The sequence below is a fragment of the Equus asinus genome, chromosome 8 (assembly GCF_041296235.1).
Source record: "Equus asinus isolate D_3611 breed Donkey chromosome 8, EquAss-T2T_v2, whole genome shotgun sequence".
Classification (NCBI taxonomy): domain Eukaryota; kingdom Metazoa; phylum Chordata; class Mammalia; order Perissodactyla; family Equidae; genus Equus; species Equus asinus.
The window spans coordinates 70,963,776-70,988,123 of NC_091797.1; the positions used below are offsets into that span (position 1 = coordinate 70,963,776).

The window sequence follows — 24,348 nt, forward strand, 5'->3', positions numbered from 1 at the left end:
TGAGATCTCCGAGTCAGAGTCCGCCTCTGAGCCCCACTTCTTTCATCCGACCTTCCACTCCACGCTGCACTTGGTCGGTCTCCCACGTCCTGCCCTCCGCTGGACTCCCGTCCTCGGCAGCACCTGTCCTCGCCTGCCCTCCCGGGCTCTGCGCACGGCACCGTTTCCCCTGGGCAGCTTTCTCTCTTCCCTGTGGTGCCTCGCCTCTTTCTGTCCGTTTGCTCTGGCCTCCATGTGCCCGTCACTGCCTTGTCCCCAGACTCTCCGACAGAGCGTTAATTCCTCTTGAGACGCTCACCCTCCTTAGGGGGGTGCTCTCACTCCACTTCCCGGAGAGACCTTGCCTGGAGCCCCTGCTGCTTCCCCCCCGGTCCAGGCTGCTGCTTCTGAGGCTGGGGCAGAGCTGGGGCCCGGGAGCTCGCCTCACCGTCAGCTTGGGAAGCCCTTTACACCCGCTGTGCGTCGTCGGATCCTCTGCTTCTGGATCTGCAATATTCTCTTTCTTCATGGACAGCATGTGTGTAAGTAAGCCAGGAGTATATTCTCCGTGCAATAGAGGTGGGTTTTGCCACATTTTATAGTACTTGGAGATTGCTTTGTGGTTTCTACCTCACCTCCAGACCTGGCCACCCTAAGGGAGCACTGGCATTCATCCATCTGATGACAGGGACCCGCTCCCCAGAGCCTTCTCCAGGGGCCTCCCTCTGCCCGGAGCTTGGCACCTCTCTCCGCCCAGTGTGGTGGTTGAGAGAAGCGAGCAAACTAATGTCCAAGTGAAAACATGTGTCGAATTAAAGAAAGAATGAGTGAACAAACAATCCAAACGCCCAAGGCTGCTCCCGTGGGATCAAGGTCAGATACAGCCCTCCAGCCAACCGTTCGCGCTGGTCGCTGAGTGGAGGCATAGTTTAAAAAATTAAAAGGAAGCCAAGGAGAGCACAGGCCCATCCACTGGCCGCCACGGCCACCTGGCTCTCCTGGGACCCCTGCTTCCTGAAGCTCATGGAGCCGTGAGCTCAGGTGAGAATCCTTGCTTTCGTTCATTCAGCAAACCCGTCTTGAGCACCTTGTGTCAGCAGTGTTTCAGGGGCTGGTGACGCAGCCTTGAGGAAGATGGTGTGAGAAGAGGCTGTGAATGATGACAACAATAATAAAAGCTGCCCTGGGAACTTTTATTCTAAGTTTAGAATTTTCTGGGCCCAGTACCTGGAATGCACGCGTCACCTCCTTTAAGCCCTGCCCGCCTCTGCCTCCCCCTCTCCTCCTGCGCTCCCTTCCGTCCACGTCCACGTGCTGCAGCCACACTGGCCTCTGGTCCTCAACCACACAAAACCGCCCCACTCGGGGTCTTCGCACAGAAGGCCTGGTCCCTGGGCAGAGCGGGCTGATTTTTGTCATTGAAGTCTCTGCCCAGCCACCCTGCCTAAGTGGACTCCACTCCCTGCCCGGCACTCCCGGCCACGCCCCCGGTTTAGTGATGCCACAGTAAGCTGGCTCGCTTGTTTCTGTGTTTGCCCATTGTCTGTCTCCAGAGTGGAGTGTCTGCACTCCCAGATCACCACCTGATGCAGAGCAGGTACTCAGCAAGCACTGACGAATGAAGATGCTCAAGAGCAGGGAAGGAAGGAAGGACGGAAAGAAGGAAGGAAGGAGGGAAGGAAGGGGGGCATCTAGTAAGTTCCATCGTTTGATGCAGTTTATGGTCAAAGTAAGATGACCAAGATAACTGATGGTGAATGCTAAGCAATACTCCATCAGTGCCTGTAGAAGGACGCAATGAGATGCCAGTCGGCCCTCACCACAACCTGTGGGGTGCAGGTCCCCCCTCAGACGAGACGCCTGAGGTAAATGACGTGCCCCTGGGGACTCTGATGCCGAGACCCCGAGGCTTCTCTCTGGGTGAACGACGACCAGGATCCAGCTGCCCCTGTTCTTCAGAGTCACAGTTTCTTGTGCAGGTGACAACCTTGTCTTATTACAAGTGGCAGTGCTAACTATCCAGGGTATGAGCCAAGGGGGTTTTTCATGTTTGAAGCTCGTGCGCAGACCTGACCAGCTTTCCTGTTGTTCAGAACCCCTCCAGAGTGGAGTGGAGTGGCTGCTCTTAGTTTGAAGGCTGTGACTGACATGCGCGATACTAGGAGAAGCTAAGGTGCTAAGAGAACACGCCACGCTCCGCATAGTCAAGGCTTCGCCCACATTCCGAGGGTCTCCCCCGGACACTGGGATTTAGTTGTGCGTAGAGGGCAAGGGCATCACAGACTGACCCTCTGCATTCATTCATGGAGCATCGGCCTCGGTCTTGTTTTCTCCGACAACACGCTCCTGGAATGTCGGCTTCGGCTTCCCCAGCACTGAGGAACTCGGGGACCCTGTTTCCAGGGTCCTTACAGCACTCAGCCTAGTCTCACAAACCTCACTTGCTCTTCTGTGGAGCTACCATGATCAGCACCCACCAGTGACCCTGCCCTGCTCCATGCTAACCAGCGTCCATCATCCCGGCCCAGTCACCGTGGTCCTTGGGTGGCCCATTGTCCTGAGTACTGAGTGCCCAGTCTAGCCAAGCCAAATGTCCAGAACTTGGTCAACAGATCTGTCGTCCCTTCTGCGCATCTGTTTCTCCCTGGAAATCACTGCGTCTGCTCCGGGTAACCTACCCCCTGGACATCTGACTCCTGGGTGACAGGCCCCTTCTTCTGATAGCAGCTCTCTGGGGCCCCTGAGAGCCCAGGTCCCTCTCCACTTTCGCTGTGCTCTGTCGGGAATGGTGTCTAAATGGAGGTCTCAGCTTCCCCACATATTGGAACGGGCCCCCAAAATGAGCCTCGCTGAAGCTGTTGCTTAGGTTTTTGCAAGATTTCAGCACTGCCAATTTTAGCTGTTAATTTTAACAGTCTATTCTGATTGCCCAAATGGCCCAGCTTGCAAGTAGCCTACGAGAACGAACTTCTGATTTGCACTTGAAGCCGGAAGCGGAGTAGCTCCTGCCAGCTTGGCTGGGCGCTGACAGCCCGCGATGGCGCGTTCTGTTGTTTTCCCTCCTGCCAGTTGAAAACTATCTTTGACTCCACTGGCTCGATGGTGGTGTTATTTATATAATCCCTATATGCTCTCTCGTTGTTTGTCTTTTTTCCATATTTTGTTATTTTTTGTCATTCTTATGGTTTTTACTTTGAAAGGAACAATTTGAAGCATTTGAAGATGGAGCTAAATTCAGGAACGGAGTAATTAATGCTCTGTGTTCGGTCCACTTGCCTGGCTCTTAAAAGCTGCGCTGGAAATATGTGAGAATGAAGCGCACGTGAATGAAATCTCGGACGACGTTTCCTTTTTGGTCTGTGCTGGGAAGCCAAGCCCTCCCACATTCCGACCCACAGAAGTTTGCGAATGAGAAGCAGAAGCTGTTAAGATGAGGCTCGTTAGCTTATTTATGGTGTAGAATAATCCATCACTAATTATTCTCCAGGACCTAGAGAAAAGATTCCTCCTGAACCCAGAATTCTAAATGTAAATCTCAATGTAATATAATGGATTTGTTATTGTGCTCCATATTTTAAGAGGCAGGTGCCCCATAGGAGATAATCCTCTTTAAAAATTCATATTTTGGGGCTGGCCCTGGGGCCTGGTGGTTAAGTTCAGTGCACTCCACTTCAGTGGCCTGGGCGCAGACCTACACAGCTCATCAGTGGCCATGCTGTGGCAGCGACCCACACACAAAATAGAGGAAGATTGGCACAGATGTTAACTCAGGGTGAATCTTCCTCAGCAAAAAAAAAATGAAAATAAAAAATCGTGTTTTTCTGCTTCATTGGGAATAGTTGTGAGCCCAGGGAAACCAGTTTGATGGGATAAGCAATGTGGGATATAGTGCAGGTGTTTCTTCTGTCTTGTGACACAGCCTCAGACTCCTGCTGAACCTCGGTGTCTCCAACTTTAAAATGGGAAGTGTCACATTCTTTAACAGCTGACGATTATAGTCCTCAGGACTGTTGGTTCCAATTCACAGAAAACACAAGAAGGGGGTTTTAGTTGTGCAGTTCAGATACGGCTAACCAGGGCCCAAATGCTCCAGCCTCAGGCGCGGCTGAGTCCACTGCCTCCCGGCACTGTCAGACCTCCGTTGCTGTCCTGCCTCTGTTCTCCTGTGTATCGGCTTCCTGGTTGGTTTCCCCTGGCTGCTCTAGCCTTGCCCCTCGTGGTAGCAAGATGGCTGCAGCTGCTCCAAAATCCCATGCACTCAGGTTCAAGTCCAGCAGGCAAGGGGCCTCCCTCTCTCCCAGCATTCCCAGTCACAGTCTCATTGCTCTAACTGGGCTGTCCACCCCGCTGTATACCACTCACTGAGAGTCTGGACCTGTACTCCTGTACTCAGAATGCGGGGGTCCTGGGTCCCCAGCAAATTCAGGGGGTCTTCCCAGGAGAGGAGGACACAAGTGCCAGGCAGGCAAATGTGGCAGATATTTACTGTCCTCGCAATGCCAGAACCTCAGAGTCTACGCGGACAAGAAAGAATAATGTTGCATTCCGGTTTGTATGAATTTGCCGTGTGGCCCAGGCTGCGGCCATGCTGACAAATTTCTTTAGCTGAACTGGTAACATTTCTCATTCTGTGGAGCAGATGGCTTTGATTCAAGTGATTGAAGATGGCAGCCCCCCCACCGCAGGCTGAGCTGCCGAGAGCATGTGAGATCTCAGGACCCTGCCGTGGCCCCTCCTGCAGGTCCCGCGGAGACCTCAGCAGACCTCGAGCTATTTGGGGGTCAAGTTCGAGTGACTGTGTTTTGCTTCCCAAGCAGTGAAGGGCGTCTGGGGAAATGACGGTACCACCTGAGGCTTCGGGAAGAATTGTCCTGCTGTTCTGGGTTCAGCTGCCTTCCGCGGGGGACCCCTTCTCAGAACAGAATCAGCCTCCCACGCGCCCCAGCCGTCGTCCACCAGCCCATCTGTCTCGGCCAGGCCAGCGCACTCTTTCCATTTTCACAGAGAGCGTCGAGCCCAACCAGAGTCCACTCCGACTTGCCCCAAGGGGGAGAACAATGAGAACTGATTTAGACCCTTAGAATTTAGAGGCTTATTAGGGAGATAGAGTCAGTGAGCCACTCCCTGATACTGTGGGCATTGATCTGATTCTCTTCTATTTTTCCCCCTTTAAACCCTTACTCTTTTCTCTTTCTGTCATGAAAAGGCTCAGGTTGAAGCTAAGAAGGAACATGAAGGCGCCGTGCAGCTGCTAGAGGTGAGTGATGGAGCCCTGCTGGCTCCTTTCTGGGCTGGCTGGGGTCAGGGACAATCGCCTTAATGCTGTGAGTAGAAATAATAGCCAGCGTTTATTGAGCGCCTGCTGGGTACCAGTACTAGCTGCTGTTCACCCATCCTCCCATGTCGTCAGCACGAGCAACCTACATGATAGGTGCTGTTAGGAATCCCATTTTACACTTGAGGAAATGGGCACAGAGAAGTTAAGCAATTTTCCCATGGCCACACCCCCAGTATCAGGACTGTGGGTCTCAGGTGTGGTCTGCTGCCTCCTCTTGGGTGGGAAGCACTGGGGATGGGTCTGCTCACTGGCATGGGGATGATTTTCCCAAGGAGAAAGCATGGATGGACCATTCCTGTGGGCGTCTGCCATCAGATGAATCATGGAGGGTAAGTTTTAACGGACAGCACTAATCCTGAGGGAGCATGTGGGGAGGCACTTGCAGGATTAGGGAAAGGATGACCCAGGGAATCGAAGCAGTGAGCATCATCGGAGGCACTCCCCAGGCACCGTCCCCAGCAAGCACGGTGTGAGTGACCCTCCTCAGCCCTGCAAGGGCTTTCTCACCTGCCCTGATGGTGGGGGCTTGGTCTGGACATGGCGGCAAGTCCCACTAGTATGAGTGGTGTGTCAAGAGTGACCACTCCTCTGTCATTGGCTTGTGGCCTGATTCCAGCCTCCTCCGGAGAGGACGGGCCAACCTGAATGGAACTCATAGGATCACCCCGGAGGCCTTGCTGTCTGCATCCCCCATGAATAATAAATGAGTCATAATGAGCAGGCTAGGCTTTCTACCTGCTGAAGACAGAGGTCAGGCGATTACATTACGGACCCCTTAGTGAAGGACACAGCAGCAGAGGGTGCCTGCATAGTGTGGGTTGGCCCCGCGTGTCTTCCCGCCCCAGTTCTGTTCCGTCAAGAAAGGCCAAGAAGGCCTTTTCCCGGGCCTGCTGTCCCCAGGTATGGGGAGTGGTTGTCCTCTTTAAGATAACCTCGTCCCTTGTCCCCAGGGGAATAGCAGTCACTTAAAACAGAATATATGCGTTTCTTACGTTGCCTTTTAAAATCTATTCGTCCCACAGGAAGAGGTTTCATTATCATCATATATATTAAAATCGATTTTTTGAAAGCCTCCATTAGCTAATGAATATCTGGAGGGACGAGTGTGATGAATAGCAGGTGGGAAAATACATACCCTGGGAGAGTGGCAACAGAGCCCCAACCCCAAACATCTTACGGGAAAATCACTGGATTCCCATTGCCGGACTCGCCCAATGCACTGTCATTTGCATAGTCTGCTGGCTAAAAGTGTAGTTTCTTCCTTCCAGTCGCCCGAAGCCCATTGATTTGATTGTCCTTGTTGTTTTAATCCATCTTCTGGGCTGCTGCTCAGTGACAGTCCCGCTGAGGTCACGTCCCCCGGGGCTGGCGGCAGTGCATGCTTTGACTGTGGTGACTGTCCTGCCGTGCTTTGGTTTGGAGGCAGGCGTGCCGAGGGCTGCGTGTCCTCCTTCCTCGCCAGGTCGCCCTGTAATCGTGTCTTGCTTCGCTTCTCACCCAGCACACCTTGGACAGCATGCAGGTATTTCAGGGAACGGCGTTCCCGCCCCACGTGCTTGGTGATGCTTTCCCCGTGCATGGAAGCAGCCTCGAGTCCCTGGGCCTGCTCAACCCGCCAGTTCTTCCGAAACCGGGCAGCTCTAGGTTCTGACCCAGCGGCAGCTTTCTGATGCTGCAGCGGGGGTGGGGGGGGGGGTCCGGGCCCCTCGGGGCGGGGAGCTGAGGAGCTGCGGGCAGGAGCTCCATGGGGGATGTGCTGTCATCTGGGGCTAGGACACACAGTTCTGTTCTCTGAAGCGTTGAGCAGGCCCAGCGAACCTGGTTTCCCATTTTCTGCCAAGGCTGAAACTTTCAGGCCGGAGAACGTTCCATGAATTCAGATGACCACAGGGGGAGAAATTGTTGCGGCTGATTCTACCCTTGGGCCAGCCACGTGATGGAGAGCCTGGCTGAGAGCCCAGAATTCGGTCGGTTGGTCATCGGGATTCGAACCCGGCGCCTGAACGTTCCACCTTTCTGTTCTGTGTCTGCCGTGTGACAGCGGGCTCCCCAGCCGGCATGGGCGGCTTCCTTCTTTCCACTAAGAGGCAGCTGCCTTTCTCGCCACCCGGAGGAAGAGGAGAAACTGAGCTGTCCCTCAGAACAGGGTTTTGAGTGTTTTCCAAAACTCTGAGTTTGATCATGAATGCGCAGAAGGGATGGCTTTCCCTGCTTCTAGACGAGTGGCTCTCAAAGTGGGATTCCCAGACCAGCAGCCGCACCTGGGGGCTTGTTGGAAATGCAGATTTTTGGGTCCTGCCCCGGACCTGCCGAATCAAAACTCTGGAGGAGAGACCCAGAAATCTGTGTTGTAACCAGCCTTCCGGGTCCTTCTGGTGCAGCTGGTGTTTGAGAAGCACCGTTTCGAGAGTCCACTAGGCTAGTCACAGGAAGGACAGCATATTTGAAGGAGCGAGCCCCCTGGGGGTCTTGGCCAATCCGAGGTTCAGCACCTTAGTAACCTGAGCCTCCACCCCTCACCTCACCTTCCTTCCCCGGAAGCGTTGACAAGAAGCCACAGGTGTGAAATCCTGCCCACCAGCTCCTCACAGAGCAGTCGGAGGCGTGCAGTGTGGTTGTCATTTGGGGATGCTTGTGCTCTGGGAGAATGTGGCCCATCCCACATGGCAGCTGGTGACCTCCTTCAGTCAGATATTCTGTTAAGCAGAACAGCCCACTTCTTTGGGTTGTTTAGATATAACATAAACAGCTAGATAGAACACAGAGTTCCCAGATAAGGGTTATCTCAGGAAATGTGCTGAATCAAAACCCCTCAAAACAGCCATATACGCAAATCAAGTTCCATGCATGTTTCTAAGCCCTGCTTTCTGATGAATGAATGGCCAGGACGTTGGGGATGAGAGAGGGGAAGTGTCTTTATTCCTGGTCAGGGCACAAGGAGAGCGGTCCCAGCACCCAGGGAATAACCTGGGCCAAGTTGGGGCTCAGTGAAGAGAGGAGTCAGGAGTGAACTGAAAACGGAAGGCGCTGTTCCAGGATCAGGACGGAGAGCTCTGTTTGTGAACCAAAGAGCCGAGAGAAGAGATTGCTTCAGACTCTGGTAGTTAAGCAGCTTCCTTGGCACTTTATGAAGGAGCTCTTTCAAGACAAAGAAGCAAGGGAAAATAGTGATAATAATAATAAACAATAACAGTGACAAGGGTGACGTTTATTGAACACTTACTCTGCCAGCCACTGTGCTAAGGTGCAGCTAAGGGATATCTAAGAGATGGGACACATATTATCTCGCTCAATCTTCACGACAACCCAGGGGAAACTGAGGCACAGTTGGGTTAAATGACTCGCCGGGGCCTCACAGCTAGTAAGGGGCCAAAACTGGATTCAAACCCCGGGAGTTTGGTTCCAGAGTCCAAACCCTCAACAGCTGCCTTTCAGCATGGCTTCCCTTGACCTCAGGATCCTGACCCCCCACCCCTCCCCTGGGCAGCAGGGTCCGCTCTATAGTCCGCCAGCAAAACTATACCAACAGTTGAACTGCAAGTCAGCTTGAGCAGCGGCTAGACTGGGAATACTGCCTCCTGTGGCGGGTGCTCAGTAGCAGACGATAGCCTACATCACTGGGTGACCATGCGCCAGGCACTGGACTAGTCAGATCGAACCCTTCAAACCACCCAGTGAGTTTGGTATCATCTCACTGATTACACAATCAGGCACAGACACTGAGCTGCTTGCCCAAAGATGCACAGCTGGTAGGAGCAGAGCCGAGCCCTGAGGACAGGCGGTCCGCCTGCTAACATGTCTGAAGCCTCTGAGAACAGTGTCTGCAGGGAAGAAATGCCCCTGTGACGATAGTGCTTGCAAACGAGCGGGGTCAGGATGGGGAGCTCGGGCCCGTGGCAGGGAGCGTGGCCCGTGGCGAGCTTGCTCCTGCCAGGTTGTCAGTGCCGTGCACTTTGCGTGTGCGTTGGGCTGCTCTGTGCTGATTCTTCAGGGCACCTTCATGGGACTTCATTCCATCTCTCCCCAACGCTTGTGGTCGTCTCCTCGAGCAAGGGTCAGCCCTCACTCGTCTCAGCGGGGGCACCCACGCAGCTCCTTCCATCCCGGGGTCTCTGAGGAGACTTCCAAGAGCACACAGGCCTCACCCCGAGACAGGCATGGGATCTCCCGAGGCGAGGGTCCCCCATCTGGCTGCACTGTGACTTTTGTGGGCCCTGGGCCCCTTTGTTTTCATGGACCCCCTCCTCCATAAAAATATTAAAAATTATATTTTACATCTGTGTGGGTGTAAAGATGAGTCTAATCCAGGTTAGACTCCTTATGATGTATTCATTATCATTATATTCACTTTTTTCTTCTGGTTTTAAAGGAAATTAAAATGAAAACGCTTCTGTGGGTCCCTACCTGTATTGTGGCTCCAGGCACAGTGCTGCTGGGCCTAAGTGAGTAGTTGGCCCTGCCGAGCTGGTGTGACGATGCTCGATGGTCATTTGGCGAGTGAACGAGTGTGGGTGAACGGAGGGGTGAAGCAGTGCAGCATTTGGTCCCCTCAAAAAGGCGACCTTGGTTCTCAGGTGTGTTGGTGAGGTTCGGCTCAGGCGTGCTGTGGTGACAAACCCCACATCTCATGCTTAACACAGAAAGGCTCATTTCTCGTCAACAAGGTTCACAGCGGGTCCGGGAACGCCCCACAGAGCTCCCCTCCAACTGGTGACTCAGGGATCCAGGCTCCCTGTCACTTGTGGCTGTGCCACCTGGAGCACAGGGCTTCCTGGTTACCGCGGCAGGGACAAGTGGCACAGAGGGCTCATATCTGCTCTTCTGTGCCTCAGCTACAGAAGTGACAAACGTCACCCCCGTTTATGGGCCATCGGCCAGAGCTGGTGACATGGCCCAACCTCACTGCGAGAGAAGCCAGGAAGTGCGGTCTCCTGGGCCCAGGAAAGGAAGCTGCATGCGGGGGACCCGTGGCCTTGTCTCTGCCGCGTCTGAATCCTAGAATCCTTACAAGACAAGGCAATTTTGACCCTGAAGTGTGACAGAACGTCAGCCACGTTGAGTCTGAGAAGTGAGCAGATAAAGAAGATTTATACTTAATGTTTTGCATCCTGTATCTCTCAGACGTTCTCTCTCCCCCAGGAATTGTGGTGGGCACAGGGTCTTTGCTCCCTGGGGAAGAGCCTCAGCAACCCCGTACCCGTGCATCTTAGCTGGGAGGTGAGGTGGTTAGGGATGGAGAAAGCCTGCAAGCTCTGAGATCTGGCAGTTCAGCCGCCCGACGTCTAACTCTGACTCCGTCTCCATCTCCCTAGCGCCTCCCCTTCCCAGGCCACAATCGGCGCCCAAGGGCGAAAACTGATCAGTGGGCAGCACAGGAGTTCTGAGGTCCATCGATGAGCGTGCTTATCTGCGCACATGCTCCCCGTGTGACAAACGCAGATCAGTACAGAAGCAGGACAACCAGCGATACAACCCGCAGCTCAGAGTTCACTGTTCTTTAGTGGGACACTTTGATGACACAGTAACACAGGAACCCAAGCACCCGTTTAAGACACTGGTCTCTTGTTAGTGCTGAGTCCAGGCGAGTTATAGCATGCAGAGTGTAACTCAGTGGAAATCTTCACTTAGCAGAGTCTCCCCTGCTCGCTACTTGGTTACATAGCAGTATCAAGCCTGCATTGTCCTGGGAAGATTCCAGAACTCAGAGCAATTACCTGTAAGGACCCTGGAATCAAGGGCCTGTTCAGATGAATGTATAGGGCTTTTCTGTGTGCACTACAGTTGCAGGCAAGAGCCAGAGCAAACATGAGCATTACGCTGAGGTGAAGGGTCTGCCTTAGTTGGGGGCTGCTGTGAAAAAGAGCGGAGAAGCCGCAGTGTCTCCCGCTGACGATGAGAAGCGGGGAGCTCTAGTGAGCCAGCACGGGCTCCAGCAAACTATCACAGCTCGCTGAAAACACAAGTCCAGGCACCTGAGGAGCGCGATGGAGCTCGGCTGATGAACTCACGGGTTAGCCATCCCTCTGGCAGCGCCGCACACTGAGCCTCTGCCCACGGACGATGAAAGACCTCAACTTCTGCTCATGGAGCCCCTGCACGCCTGCTAGAGTCTGTGCTTACAGTTTGCAGTTGGGTTCTGGAAGGCATGCTTCACCCCATTTTATAGGTGAAGAAACTGAGGCCCACAGAGCTTACGAGATTCACCTCCAGGTCCCCTAATGAGTGAGTGGTGGACCAGGATCTAGTGTCTACTCAGAGCTGGTGCCAGAGAGGCCTGGGCTTGTCCCACCCATTGCTGGGTGTGGGACCTTGGCCTTATTTTCCTCAGTGTACGATGGGCTCCTACCAACTTACGCCCCGAAGTCTCTCCCCATCAGCAATGATGAAACAAAAGAAGCCCCCAGCAGCATCTGGCACACAGTAGGTATTCAGCAAATGAAACAGAGCATCGCAATCCTTGCTTACACGTAAAGACGCCGCACAGAACACTTTATTCCCAAATCACCCCTACGCAGGGTGCCCCAGTTCTCCTGGGATGCTCCCTGGTCTTGCCTCCTGTTCTAATTATTCACAGCGTCCCTTTACTCTCAAAACTGTCCTGGTTTGGACACTAATTACAGGGCACTGCGCCCTACTTGGCAGCTCCCATTTATGAAGCCCGGGAAGTCAGATGAGAAGACCACATGGAGAATCTTGGGAAGGCTCGCAGTCACGTCTCTGGGTGTGTTTTCCTTCGTCTTTATAAATACCCACATCCAAATTTGCAAGTCTCTCCTGTTTATTCCGATTATAGTTTACTTGCCTGATGGCGGTACCATCTGTTCCCAGCACGGTCAGGACGCAGTGGCTTCTGAGCAGCCGCCCTCCGCTCCGTTGCTGCAGGTGGCTGGGGCTCTGGGGGCAGAAGCGGGGCTGGAGACGTGCATGCTGCCGGTTTAACTCAGAGAGCGGCTGCCCACCCAGGAGGCGACCACGCTCTGAGTCCTGAAATAAATATTGACGTTCAAACAAGCCAGCCAGGGTCGAACAATGCAGTTGCTGCTGTCTTTCTGCATGGTTGGAAGCAGTTCCCTCTGCTGGTGATTTGGGGACCATCGCAGGCTCTTACCCCAGCTGCAGGGCCGGCGTCAGTGACCCGCGCCTCCACCAGCTGCAGCTAGGCCCGGGGACTGTTCCTGGAGGCTCCTGCAGAAAATCCTGCCTCTTTTCGGGAAGAGGGAAGCCTGACGAAGCTCACTTATGTGATGGACTTCGGGTTTAATGGGTCCCTGGTTTTCGTCTACGGTCGTTCCAGCTTTATTTTTCCCCCTGAAACTAGTGCGAACAGGAAGCTGCCTGGGTCCTGAGTTGGGGCCTGCTGCTGTGAAGCCATTTCCTCTGATACCCGGAGAAGAAACGGGGCAGGGGATGGAAGAGAGGCGCAAACGACTGGGTGTGATTGGGCACGATTCTTTTTCGTAGAAATCTGAGGTGGAGAGGCTTAGCCATGCCCCTGCAACCTTGCTCTCAGGTCATAGTGAAAGCCAGGCTCACACCAAATTGCCCCACACGCGCAGACGTGTATGAAGCAAATGCGCTGACGAGCAGCCACAAAGTGGTGCATCTGAGGCTGTTCCGTGGCTCAGGGAAGTCCCTCTCGTCTGCGCTGTTGGGAGTGTCCATCACCAGCTTGCCTGGAAGGTGGGCTTGAGGGAAGCGTCTCAGCTTGCCAGGGCCTGGTTCTGGTGGCCTCAGGCAACCCAGAAATCCTCCAAATCAGTGTCTGGACACAGGACCATTTGGAGACCCAGCCTTGCAGGCCATCCCCAAGAACACGCGGGCTAAGGGCTTTGCTGGCCGTATGCCCTAGTCATTCGAGGGTGGGGAGCACTAAGATATTTGAGCCAGGTGACAGATCTTGAATACCGCTAACATCACCCACAAATACCCATTTCTCTCATTCATCATGCTCAGGGAGAAACTGGTAATTTCACCGTTTTTTCCCACATATTGGCCATACTAATGAGCATGCCTGGGGCATCCATGGAGACACAGTAGCAGACGTCCTGGGGCAGCTTCCTCTGGAGCGCAGGCTTCCTCACGTGTATCCTGACCACCCTGGAGTGGGGTCCTCAGTTATGGCAACGGATGGCTGCAGAGCAGAAGTTCAGCTGCCCGGGACATACACCGTCCATCCCGAAAGATTGTAAATTGTGGGTCCCAGATCCCCCAAGCCCTTGTGGGGACCATCCTGTGTGTGGTGGACTTAGGAGGACACAGCTGGAGGCCATCCACAGGGCCACGAGGGCCGTCCAGCCCAACCTGACCTGTGTGGGGAAGGCTACCCCATCTTCAGCTGAAGCAGAGGCACAAAATGGCAGCCCACAGCCGTGTCTGTCTGGAGATGGGCCTTGTCACCAGACTGTTTATAAGCCTTTGAAATACTTGCAACATTTAACACTGAGAGATTTTACGTTAAAATGAAGATTCCTGCTTCTCCCGGGAACCTGGCAGGTTTGCCCATGATGGGTCTGGACGCATGCTGAGAAGTAGATGCCCCTCTAGACAGAACATACTCGCCTGGGTTACCGTGTGCCCCAGCCTCCTGGGTTTGCCCTGCTCCCCTTCTCTCCTTTTCCTTCCCCACCGCCTCTGTGGACATCCACTTTGCCCTGATGGTTTGACATTGGCTCCAAACCTGCCTGCCCCCAGGACCCTCCCCCCGTCATCATGGCACAACGTGAGCGAGCTGCTCAGAACCGACATGCGTTTCTACCGGCAACTCCTGTGCCAGCTGCTGGAAATGGACGTCACAGTCCCCATCTGTGAAGAGGACCCTGGAACAAAGACACGTTCCCTGGAAGGAGGGAGTGACTGGGGGGGGCCCTCAGGGAGCTCAGGTCCCGGGCCCTGCCAGCAGTGGGTACCAAGGACATCCAGTAGTAACAAGTGGAATGTGCTGCCGTCTAGCCACCTGTCCGTGACTCCTGGCCTCTCTCCCCGGTCACGACTGAGAGTCCTGCAGGGCCTGGCGGGGAGCAGGCCATCCATCCTCCTGCCTCTCTGTGCTCCACCCACCTCCTCCCCCAGCAACTCAGGTCCGGCAGCTGAGCCTGTGGGCTCTGCTTCAGAGGTGTGTCCGTTCCCTAGCCCGGTCCAGGCTCACTGAGGCTCGGCTGCACTTCATCTGGCGTGATGTCCCCCCACCAGCCACTCACGCACCACCTCCGTGAATTTTATCGTAGCTGCAGCCACCTCTGTTATTATTTCATATTTTATTTACATCTGTTTGCTTTTAAAAAATTTTTACTTTGAAATAATTTTAGATTCACGAGAAGTTACACAAAAAACACAGATGGCTCCTGTGCACCCGTCGCTCAGTGTCTTAGCTGACAATAGTCCGCTGTCAAAACCAGGAAGCCGACGAGGAGCCACACTCCAGACCTCGTTTGGGTTTCCCCAGTTTTCACACTCACTTGTGTTTTTTCCTTTGGCGTAGAGCTCTGTGGGATTTAATTGCACGTGTAGGCTCATGTGACCGCAGTCAGGAATACAGGTGGCGTCATCACCCCAAAGATGCACCTTCGTTACCTGTTAATAGTCACACCTGCAGCAGCCCAGCCCTGACAGGTGTTCTCCTTCACGGTGATGTTGTCATCTCAAGAATGTTACTTAAGGGAAAAGTCAGTCTGCTTTTTAGTTGGGTCATTTTTCACGTGCAGGTGGTATCAAGGTTTGATGTGCCATTGCGTTGTCCTGCTGCACAATGAAATGAATACGTGGCCCTCAAAACAGCGTTTGCATTCTTCACAAACCACCTGCATCCTCGCACCCCACCGTTGCACCTGCTGCAATGCAGATGACCCAGCTGAGCTCTTCTAATGCCCTCCTTGCCCGAGGCCGGGTAGTTGGCAGCTGTTCCACATCTGAAGACCCTGCCTGTGCCCCAAGGGCCTACAGCTCTGCCCTGGGACACACTCACGACTTGGGGCTGAGCGGGGAACGCCAGAGCCCTTGGTCTCGAGGCTCGTGATGTCACCATCCTGCTCTGGGGTCAGAGCTGCTCCCTGGGCGCGTGCGTCTCCCCGACAGAGCAGGCTCAGGCAGGAGGCCGATGCGGCCCTCTCCACATTCACCACCTGGGCCTGGGGTGCCCCATTCAGTTCTCTGCCTTCCTCAGGGCAGACAGCTCTCACACCAAGCTCATTCAGCTTTTTAAAAGTAGAATCCTGCTGATTTTTTCAAGAATGAAGAAATTAATTACAGGTTTGGGATTTGTTAGGTTTATTTTTAGAAATCTGTGATCTCAAACATAAATAGCACTTCGTTCTGGACTAAGGAGCTGAAAAGCTTAATGCCTGCGTGGGGGAGGAGGGCGGAGGGGAGGCGGAGGACACAGAAGGCGGGGAAGGAGGGGGGCCTATTGCCGAGCCCGTGAGTCGGGTTGAGGGCCCGTCTGTCCTGGTCCCTGCTCTTCCCGAATCCCGGCCTGCACAGCTGTATTAAACTAAACCTCTACTGAGCGCTGACTCGGTACCAGATACAGCAGGAAAGACGCAGACACGAATTCTGCCCTCACAGAGCTGACATGTTAGCGGGAGAAGCCAGACAACACACAAAACTAATAATACAGCCAATGAGATTTTCCGTTTACCATCGAGTGAGGAGCGGAGACAAGGCGGGACTCCATGCACACGAAACCAGCCACCACCATGAGGACATGAAGCCTGCAAGTCAGGGGTCCCCTCTTTTCACTGATTGACATTTATCGACCACTTACTGTGTGCCTGGTTCTGTGCAAAGTATTGAGAGAGTACCAGGGAACCAGACAGCGAAGGCTTGGAGCTTACCGTCCAGTCCTGCAGGCTGATGAGAAATAATCAGGGGCTAGTATAACATCGGGGGTGGAAAGCACCGTGAAGAGAACACCATAGAGTGAAGAGACAGAGGGACCCTCAATACGTCCCCCTGGATGCGGGCGCCCGCCTGTGGGCCAGTGCCTGACATGCTCGTCATGGGAGACAAAGGCTTGCTCCTGCACCGGGCGGGGGGCGGGGGGTTGTGGTCCCTGAGTGTCCAGGGAGGAGAGAGAGGGGCTCGCTCATGCCCACCCAATCTGAGAACCAGCCAGGGAAGGAGCCACAAAGACAGGAGGGAGCTGGCCGGGCTACTCCCTCCCTGACACGTGTCCCCAAGGGAGGCTTCCCTCTCCCCAGAGCGCCCGAGATGCCTCTGGGTTCTGCAGATGGCAGCAGTGGTGCTGACCAAATCCAGCAGATGGAAGTTTGCTGTCGTTGCTAAAGCGGTGATCCTTGGGGCTCTGCAGCACCAGGGGCGAGTGCCCCTGGAGAAAAATGCACCGTGGGTTAGCAACTGAGCCGTTCCCCCAAGTCCGGGCTGTGTCACGGCCTCGTGCTCCAAATTTGAAACAGCTATGGCGAGGCGTGCCAACCACAAAGTGCCCGGCTGCACGCAGAGCCCAGCACAATCCGCGGCTGGCTGGGATCTGCGTGTTTGCAGGATTCTTGCCACCAGTAGTTTCCCACGCGCACCCTGGGAGAGAACTCGGCCACCCGCCAGCTGCACCGGCGCTTGTGTTATCACTGTTCTCCCCGGAGGTAGGAGGCAGCCCCCGCCACAGACACACACACGTTTGCACTCACTACACATGTGCACACACACACATACACACAACACACATTCGTGTGCACACATATGCATACGTATAATGCCCACTCACATTCACACACAGCACACATGCATGCACACACCACACACTCTCACAGTCACACACACGTCCCCACCACACGGTGCCCCCAGGTGACACATGTCCCTGCCTCTCCCATGCAGAGCAAGGTGCGAGAGCTGGAGGAGAAATGCCGGACTCAGAGTGAGCAGTTCAGCCTGCTGTCCCGGGACCTGGAAAAGTTCCGGCAGCACGCGAGCAAGATCGACCTGCTGGGCGGCAGCTCTGTGGCCTCCTTGGATGTCCCCACATCCCCCAGCAAGCCTTTCCCGCCGTACATGAACGGACTAGCCCCCTCCATCAGCAAAGGTAAGCGCCTGTCCCGGCCTCGGCTGCAGTGGAGAAGGGGCGGCCAGCGAGCTGCGCAGGAGCTTATGCACAGCTAGTGTGTCTGATGGCACCTTTTTATGGTACCTGGGGAGAGTGGGCCACCACCGTGGGACTGCGGACGCCAGCAAGGCCAGCCAACGGGACTTGTCGGTTCCGACAAAGGCAGCCATGGTAACGGCGGGGCGTTGTAACGCTTCCCCGTCACATTTGTGTTTGGGAGGCAGAGTGGGGAGCAGGAAGTCTCACTCTGCGTGAGGCGGGGGGTGATTTTTGTCTTAGTCGCAGGCAGGCTGATCAGAGAGGCATCTAACTAACCCTCCAGTCCAGGCGCGGCGGAGTTCTCCGATCAGCCTGGGAGCATCCTTCTGCTGGAGGTTAACCCGACACACAGGTTAATGGAATGCAGACCCGTGTATATCTATCTGTTTAAAAAGTTGATTTTCTAAAAAAAATTTAGGGGAGATGAGTGTCTGAACCCCATTTTGGAATTCCACAAAAGAGAGAGAACTTCCCCATTTCTCCGAGTTCTTATCAGACATGTGATAAGTTCTTTTTGGTGCTTTTTGTTATTGAAATGATGTATGCAGCTCATATCTTGATAAAACCCCCTTCAGTATGATTAGTGGCCTGTAGTTTCCCTTCCTGTTCAGGCATTAGCTGGAGCGCTAAGTGGCTATGTAAACCAGACGGAGGGACAAGAAGTTCTGACCATCCCCCCACACGTCTGAGCACACAGGGCAGCCAGGCCGTGTTCACGGTGTCGAGGCTGCCGTGCTAACCAGATGGCTAGGCCCACGAGGAGCCTCCTCTCATGGGCGGAGACAGACAAGAAGCAAGTGGACAGACGAATGACCAGGGGGCCTCCCACCAGGCACGGGCGTGAGGACAGGGTGGTAAGATCGAAAGTGACCAGCGCAGCTTACCTGTGGTGGCCAGGGAGGGCCGCTTCTGGGAAACGATGTTTGAGCTGTGAACCCTGACAGGTGCGAAGAGATAAGACAGTTTACATTCTTACCGGAGGAAAAAGGAGTTTTTGTTTGGGTGGTCCTACAGGGTTGGCCAGTGCATGTTTCTCAGGGTCCCCAAGCCCCGCACACACCCGGTGAGTCCAGGACTCAGCATACAGTTGAGCTCCTGGCTCAGTCTGTTACAGAGACACTGGACCGGTACCCAGTGAGAGCATGAGGGAAGAGACGGGGGTCTGGAGGAATCCATGTGCAAGCATGCTATGCTGTCTGCCTCCTGCAAGGGCCACACAGAGCACCCCCCTCACAGTGAAAAATGCAGCCGCGAGTGTGGGGTGCCCGTTAGAAACGTGGAGCCCAGGGTTTTACTGGGGGCTGGTCACATAGGCACCTCTGCCCGGCACGTGCCAGAATCCCGGACTGCCAGAAGGAAGGCAGAGGCTCAGCAAAACCACATTGTGAACGCAGCCTAGTTACAGTGAAACCCCTCATCGGTTAGGGAGCATTGTAGAAGCTGAGTTCCCAGACTCAGCCCTTCTAAAGACAGCAGCCTCGGGCCTGCTATGTGAACTCTCTTCTGCGAGGCACGTCAGTGTTCTTCTGGGGAAAGCTCAGGGGTCAGTGGAGGGGGAGCAGAGATTTACCTGAGTGACTCAGTGTCGAGATCGACCTGGAAGAAGGGATCTGATTCATGACAGTGGAAAATGGACCCTGACTAAGAACCAAGCAAAACAGGACTGCGTCTCTGCCAAGCTGAGTGCTCAGGTCTCAGCAGAAGAACAGCTTTGTGCCAAGGCTTCCGTGTAGCCACTGGGAGGTCGTCATCCTAACTGACCTAGCTCGTTTAGTTAACTGTTGCCTCGCCCCACACTTGGCGCAAGGCCCCTGCACAGTTGGCGTCATCCTTACATCATCCTTGCTGTGCTGGCATCGCTTATCAGTCCTCAGGAAGAAGCCTACGAGAGAGCTTCCTCCGGCCATCCTGAGACCTCCCCAAGGTCCTTCCTGGACTGCACAGGGCAGGGGCCCCTTTAACGGTGAGCGCCACCCGGGAGCTCAGGCGCTGGCTGGGCTTCCCTCTTTACACAGTCCGAGGGCAAGAGGCACAGGAAGGGCCAGCACAGGGCCAGAGAAGGCCCTGGGTGGATGTGTGCTCATGCCCTCAGCCCCCTCCTGCCTGAGGCCAGCTTGGCCCAGGGGCTGAGGAGGGCAATGAAGGGTTGATGGAGAGCCCCTGAGGGACTCGCGTTCTGTACAGTGGGGTCACATCTGAGAACAGACAAGGCAACAATTGCACACGGACAGAATTATCCCTGGGATCTCCTGGGAAGGGAGCGTGTTGGAAAGAGGCACGCCACCTCCCAGAGCCACCGCCAGCACGGCTAGCTTTCCTTCCAGGATTGGAGCTGGTTTTGGTGAAGCACCAGACAAAGTCATTGGTTTGGGCTTAGCGGCCATATTTTCCAGAAAATATGTATCTTGAAGCAGTCGAATCACAAGAGTGCCATGTTCACTCCACGAGGGGCCTGTGGGAGCCAGCGCCACCTAAGGGCATGGCCCGTTTCTGCCTCTAACCTCATATCCACCCAGAGCAGGATGGCCGGGAAAATCCACCACACCAATGAATTATTTTCCTCTAGAGAACTGGATTGTGCAAGTTACATGTGAATGCGAGGGAACTCTGCTATATTCATTCACCTCTGTTGGTTACGTCATCCCACGCTGTTCACCAAGCTGTGTATCAGTCAGGAGGGGCCATGTTCTGCTGCAGTGACAAACACCCCCCAAATCTCAGGGGTTTAAACAGCCACATCTATGTCTCAATCATGCTCCATGTCCTTCTCAGTCTGGCTTAGGGACTTGGATCCACGTTGCCTTCCCTCGGCAAGGCTAGCAGACAGAGCCTCCTCTTTCTGGAATGTTCTGTTGCAGGGGAAAGGTAACAGCAATTGCACGCCAGCTCAAAAAAGCCTCTGCCCAAAGCGGGACACATCACTTCCACTCATGGGTCTGTGGCCAGGGCAAGCCTGAGCAGGGGTCTCTCTCCATCACTCGGAGAGATGAGAGCAAGTCAAGTCTGCAGCACTAGGAACCCTGCAACCAGCTCTGTCTTAGGCTGGTCTTCTGAGGCTTCTGGGAGTCGACTCATTCAGTAAGTGTTTCCTCTGCACCTGCTGTAGGCCAAGGCCTGCTGTGGGCACTCGGGCTGTATGCAGTGACCAGAGCAAGACCCTGCTCTCTGAGATCTGACTGCCCAGCAGGGGACCCAGGCCTATTTCAGCATTGATTCTCTGTCTCAGTGGTGCATTCTCACTGTCCCCTTGGTCAGGCTGGAGCCGGGGGCTCTGTGGCAGGTGGCTTCTGCACAGCCATTGTTGGAACCCCTCCCACATTGTTTTGCACATGTTTCAGTTCCTGATTTGGACTCAGTAAGTCGTGTTCTTCAGGGAGGCAACCCCGTGATGGGACAGCTACAGCCAGGGAGGAGCATCTGCAGCCCACTGGCCTGGGAGCTCAGGGAAGGGAAAGAGCTGCTTCTGAGTTTCCCATCTCATCCTAAGGAGGGTGCCTGACTTCAATCCGACAGTCGAGGCCAGCACTGGTCACATGCCCCATTCTCCCTCCAGGCGAGGGCAGGCCTAAGCGGCCCTCTCAACTCTGAGAGGAAGGGAGGGCAGAGAACTACTTTGGTCCTTATACGTCTCTTATAAGAAGTATTTTTAGCTATAAACCAGGCCCTTTGGCCACTCTGTGTATAAGTTAGGACTGTTGGTCATAAGTAACAGCAAAGCCAACCTAACGTGGTGTGGGTAAAAAGGAATTTATTTATCATATAAAGTAGATGAAGAGTAGGTGGGTTTAGCTTCAGGAACAGCTGGATTCAGGGCTCCAACCATGTCACCAGGATCCAGTTCCTCTCTCCATCTTATGGCTCCTTTTTCTATGAGCAGGCTCTATTCTTGGACAAAGTTTCCTCCTCCTGGTGGTAATATGGCTGCAGCATTACCGAGCCTCATAGCCTCTCAGTTGTAAGTCAGGCAAGGGGAGATGCTCTTTGCCAATGACTCCCACTAAATTCCCTCTGATGGTACCTTCTCATCTCACATGCAACCCCACCATCACCACCAAACAATTGTTATAGCCAGGAGTGGACTCTGCCAGATGGACTGCCCAGAGCGGAGGTGGGGTCAGACCAGCTTGTGTAGACAGATCAAGGCTGATGCCAACGAAGGCAAAAGGCACACTCAGAAGGCAAAGGACCAGTGCGCTTTTATTATTTTGTTTGTGTCTTTCTCACATTGTTTTGATACTCGTGGCCAGGTCAAGAGAGCTCTATTGGAAGCCGCGCTGCGATTGGTGAATATATCCGGCCCCTCCCGCTCCCCCGTGACAAGCCGGAGCCTCTGTCTGTCAAGCCCACCTTTCTGTCAAGATCCAGTAGCCCAAGATGCAGATTTGAGCCAGACGTGAGTCCTGTCCTGGCAGAGGGCCCACTGGCCTGTCTGTGCCATGATGTCTGGGGTGACATTGAGCATCCTCCCTCGTTCTTTCTTCCTCATCCTCTTCGTCTTTCTTCCTTCTCCCGGCTTCTTCCCTCACTCCCATTAATTCTCTCAACCAGTTTTCACGGACCACCTACCATGTGCTGCCCGATGTGAGGGCTCCCCATGAACAGACAGGTAAGGTCCCTGCTCTCATGGAGATGCTGTTCTCCTGGGGAGATAGATGATAAACAAGTCAACACTTAAAAAGTCAGGTAACAGCGAGTGTTGTGACGACGACACAAGCCAGTGACCCAGAGTGATGAGGCAGAGGCGAGGGCAGCCATTGGGCTACTTGTGTTGTGTTGTATCCATGAAGGAGCCCAGAAGAGGGCCATTGGGCTGGAGTGGAGCTGGGAGGAGTGGAGAGACGAGTTGAGGCCATAGGCCAAAGGGAAGCTCTTGATTTTTTGTCTAAGCCCAGTGGGAAGCCACTGAAAGGTTTTAGGATGGAGTAACATGGTCTAATTCCACTCCGACTGCTGTGCAGAGTCTGGTATTATGAGTAGGGACGAGAGCAGAGACATTGCCTTCCTGTCTGGGGAAGGAACTCACACTCCTGCCCACATTCACTCCCACTCCTATGAGAAAAGACGATGCTTCCTCCTCCAGCCCCGTTGACCAACGATGGGCTTCTCCTTCACCCCCTCCTGACCCCAGAGATTGTCGTAGCAGGTGTAAGGAAACACGCACAGGCAGTCCTGGTGCTCCGCAGACTCCGGGACAGCAAAGAAGAGTAGGACGGAGGAAAGTGCACCCCATGTCACCTTCTCCACGCAGTCTTCCAGGATGTCCCAGTCCTGGAGCACGGTGCACTATCAGATGATCCGATGCGCTTCTGTCTCCCTCTGTGGACTGAGCCCCTCAAGGGCAGAGGGCACAAATTGTTGTCTGTCTTTGTGTCTTCCAAGGAGCCTAGCAGCGTCTGGCACTTGCCCTGGGTCTGGCTCGGTGAGCGTCCCATGCCTTAAATTAAGTTGGGGAGGGTCCCCACCTTGAGTCCAATCTTGGTATGTGGAGACGAGTTCTTTATAAACATCCTTCTGTGTGACCAAGGAGCCCACGCTGAGGGACCCGCTTTGTCTCTGGGCTCAGACCTAAGCCTGAGAATATGGGTGTAGCAGCGTCTCATGAGAGTTCCACCCTCTGAGGCCCTGAAGCCCAGTGAGACTGCGGAAGGGATTCCCTGTGTGTTTCTGGCATGAAGTGTGAAACCTACAGCTTCAGCAGCCTGCGTATCCACTTGTGTCTTTAACAGATGGATAATGAACGGAATTCCAATACCTCCAAGCAGAGATACTCGGGAAAGGTCCACTTGTGTGTTGCCCGCTACAGGTGAGAGTGATGCTCCTCTCTGCACCTCCTGAGCACCCGTGAGCACAGGAGGCCTTGGGCACGGGAGGTGTTGCGTCGGGGAACCCTCCATTCGCTGAGGACGTCCCTTCTCCCAGGGGCTGGGAGCGGAGTGCTGGCTGCACCCCCACACAAGCCCATCACACTGTCCCTGGGGACACTGCCACAGTGCTGGGAAGACATGCGAGGCCACTGTCAGTGGGGCCTGAGGAGGGCTCAGTCCCGCCCCGTGTCTGAGAGGAGAGTGGTTCTTTCATTCTGTATGTGGGTGAGGACGGGGCACAGCTCTTTACCCGGAGCCCTCAATACTGCAAATTGGGCGACGGCTGGGATGCTGAGCTGGCCCATGTCAAGGTTGTTTCTCTAGCCAAGCTGGGCCCCGGTGAGCCGCACACCCTCCCTGCCCCCCCAGGAGCCTGGCCCCTTGGAGCTGCAGTGTGCAACGTGCGGGGCCACCTGCAAAATGCCCGCTGGCCTCCACTGCCTCCACTTTCGTGGAAAGGGAGGCTTATTCTGGGGACAGGTGCCCAAGAGCTAACGCACCTGAGGACGGAGTCCACAGGCGAGGAGCGAGCACAGTTCCCCACCGAGTTTATCCATGATACGCAGTCACACCAGCAGTGCTCCAACGTCTGCGTCCGTCCTTTGTTGGAGCTGTTTGTGTTTTCCCGGTGATGGTTTTAGGTTTATTCTTTTTACCACCCTTCCCCCCACCCAAACCAAACCAAACCAAACTGTGAATAGCCCAGAATGCCAGTCCTCTCAGTGCCCTTGGGCCCCCAGAGGAGTGGCTCTGAAGGTTAAAGTGGGAGTTTGGGTTTCCCCTGGGGCTAAACACTGTCATTGTTCCACAACCTGCTTAGACGTTTCCCCAAACTTAAAACCAGAGAAGCCTCGCCAGCCTCGCTTCCCCTCCGGCACCACCCGTCACTCTCTTCCCTCGAAGCTCTGCTTCCCGGCCATGCGCACAGCCAGACGACCCTCGCTGACCCGGGCGCCCCCATCCTTCTCCTCCAGCAGCTTTACTGAGATATAATTCACACACTGTACAGTTCACGCATCTGCCGCGTGCTGTTCCATGGGCTTGAGAGTATTCTCAGATGTGTGCCACCGTGG

The 24,348-nt window shown here is 54.5% G+C and overlaps 1 protein-coding gene across 12 annotated transcripts in view; it reads left to right on the top strand.

The window, feature by feature from the left end:
- Nucleotides 1-24,348, top strand: part of RIMBP2 (RIMS binding protein 2) — a 246,515-nt gene that overhangs the window by 178,378 nt on the left and 43,789 nt on the right. For 11 of the 12 annotated variants that reach the window (XM_070515837.1, XM_070515836.1, XM_070515842.1 and 8 more), the window contains exons 5-8: nt 5,186-5,236; nt 17,147-17,351; nt 21,659-21,804; nt 23,138-23,214. In XM_070515837.1, the coding sequence (XP_070371938.1) occupies nt 5,186-5,236; nt 17,147-17,351; nt 21,659-21,804; nt 23,138-23,214 (479 nt within the window). Of the gene's footprint in view, nt 1-5,185; nt 5,237-17,146; nt 17,352-21,658; nt 21,805-22,549; nt 22,831-23,137; nt 23,215-24,348 lie in introns of those variants that run through there. The other variant, XM_070515839.1, reaches the window with a different exon arrangement.